This window comes from Mandrillus leucophaeus, unplaced genomic scaffold, assembly GCF_000951045.1.
Source record: "Mandrillus leucophaeus isolate KB7577 unplaced genomic scaffold, Mleu.le_1.0 Scaffold46, whole genome shotgun sequence".
NCBI lineage: Eukaryota > Metazoa > Chordata > Mammalia > Primates > Cercopithecidae > Mandrillus > Mandrillus leucophaeus.
In genome coordinates this window covers 355,739-357,220 of record NW_012104920.1, presented here as the reverse complement: position 1 = coordinate 357,220, position 1,482 = coordinate 355,739, and the positions used below count along the sequence as shown (strand labels likewise).

At 49.8% G+C, this 1,482-nt stretch overlaps 1 protein-coding gene across 1 annotated transcript in view; it reads left to right on the top strand.

Moving 5' to 3' along the window:
* Window positions 1-78: 78 nt before the first annotated feature.
* ODF4 (outer dense fiber of sperm tails 4) overlaps window positions 79-1,482 on the top strand; it is a 6,902-nt gene continuing 5,498 nt past the window's right edge. Inside the window, exon 1 of the mRNA XM_011994491.1 lies at window positions 79-696. Within this exon, the coding sequence (XP_011849881.1) occupies window positions 282-696 (415 nt within the window). The 5' untranslated portion in view covers window positions 79-281. The remainder of the gene's footprint in view (window positions 697-1,482) is intronic.

Genomic DNA, 1,482 nt, shown 5'->3' with positions numbered 1-1,482 from the left:
AAAAAAAAAAAAAAAAAAAGCTGAAGTCTTGGTTCTCCTCCCCCATCTCACTGTGCCCCAGGAAAATTCCGTGGCAGTTAGGGGACCTGGCCTGCTGAATGGGTTGGGGTCTTCTCTTGGATCAAGAGTCTCTTATTAGATTAAGGTCTCTTATTAGACTTCCTCATTCTTTCTCAGACCCCAGGCTGCATGGTGGCAGCTGATGAAAAGATCTGAAAGATGAGAAGAGACAATTGAGGCTGGTGAGGGAAGAGGGAGACGGGGGAGAAGTGGTGCTCAAGATGGATGCAGAGGACCCTGGGAATGAGTTCCCTAGGTCAGAAGGAGAAAGAGACCAACATCAGAGACCTGAAAAGGAAACGAAGAGTGGGGAGGCAGGATGGGGCAGAGGTGAGCTGGGACAAGATGGGTCCTTGAGCCAGCGCCGGAACTCTCTGCTTCCCTTTCAATGGAGAGTTGCACACAGTTTCCACTGGATGGCCCAGGTGTTGGCTTCTGAGCTCAGCCTGGTTGCCTTTATCTTACTGTTGGTCATGGCCTTCTCCAAGAAATGGCTGTACCTCTCTCGGAGCCGCTTCTATCAGCGCTGGCCCGTAGATGTCAGCAACAGAATCCACACATCAGCCCACATTATGTCTATGGGGCTCCTGCACTTCTGCAAATCCAGGGGCTGTTCTGACTTAGCGAATGGGAAAGGTGAGCCCCTCCAGCCCCAATCCCAGCCCAGTCTTGGCCTCTCTATCTGCACCCTGGATGTATTCTTGTTCCCTCTCCCTGGTCATCTTTACTTTTTGGCCTGCAAGATAGTTCCATTGGTACTGAGATCGCCAACGATCATTTCTCATCCTGTAGCCTGGCTAAATAGATTTGATTGGTGCAAAGGAAAATGTCACTGCTTTTGATAAAACCCAGAGCCAAATCTGTGCTTCTAAGAATACTGTGAGAGAGTTGGTCATGGTGCCGTACACCTGTGGTCTCAGCTATCCAGGAGGCTGAGGTGGGAGGATTGCTTGGGCCCAGGAGTTTGAGTCCAGCCTGGGCAACCTAGTGAGACACCTGTCTCTAAAAAAAAAAAAAAAAAAAAAAAAAAGGTTGGCAGTAGCGGTCAGTGGGCCAACTACTGCCCGCCCGGCCGAGCGAAAGCCAATCTCTAAAAAAAAAAAAAAAAAAAAATTAGGCCGGGCGGTGTGGCTCACGCCTGTAATCCCAGCACTCTGGGAGGCCAAGGCAGGCGGATCACCTGAGGTGGGTAGATCGAGTCCATCCTGGCTAACACAGTGAAACCTCATCTCTACTAAAAATACAAAAAATTAGCCAGGCATGGTGGCACATGCCTGTAATTCCAGCTACTCTGGAGACTGAGGCAGGAGAATCACTTGAACCCGGCAGGCGGAGGTCACAGTGAGCCGAGACCGCACCACTGCACTCCAGCCTGGGTAACAAGAGCAAAACTCTGTCTCAAAAAAAAAAAAAAAAAAAAAA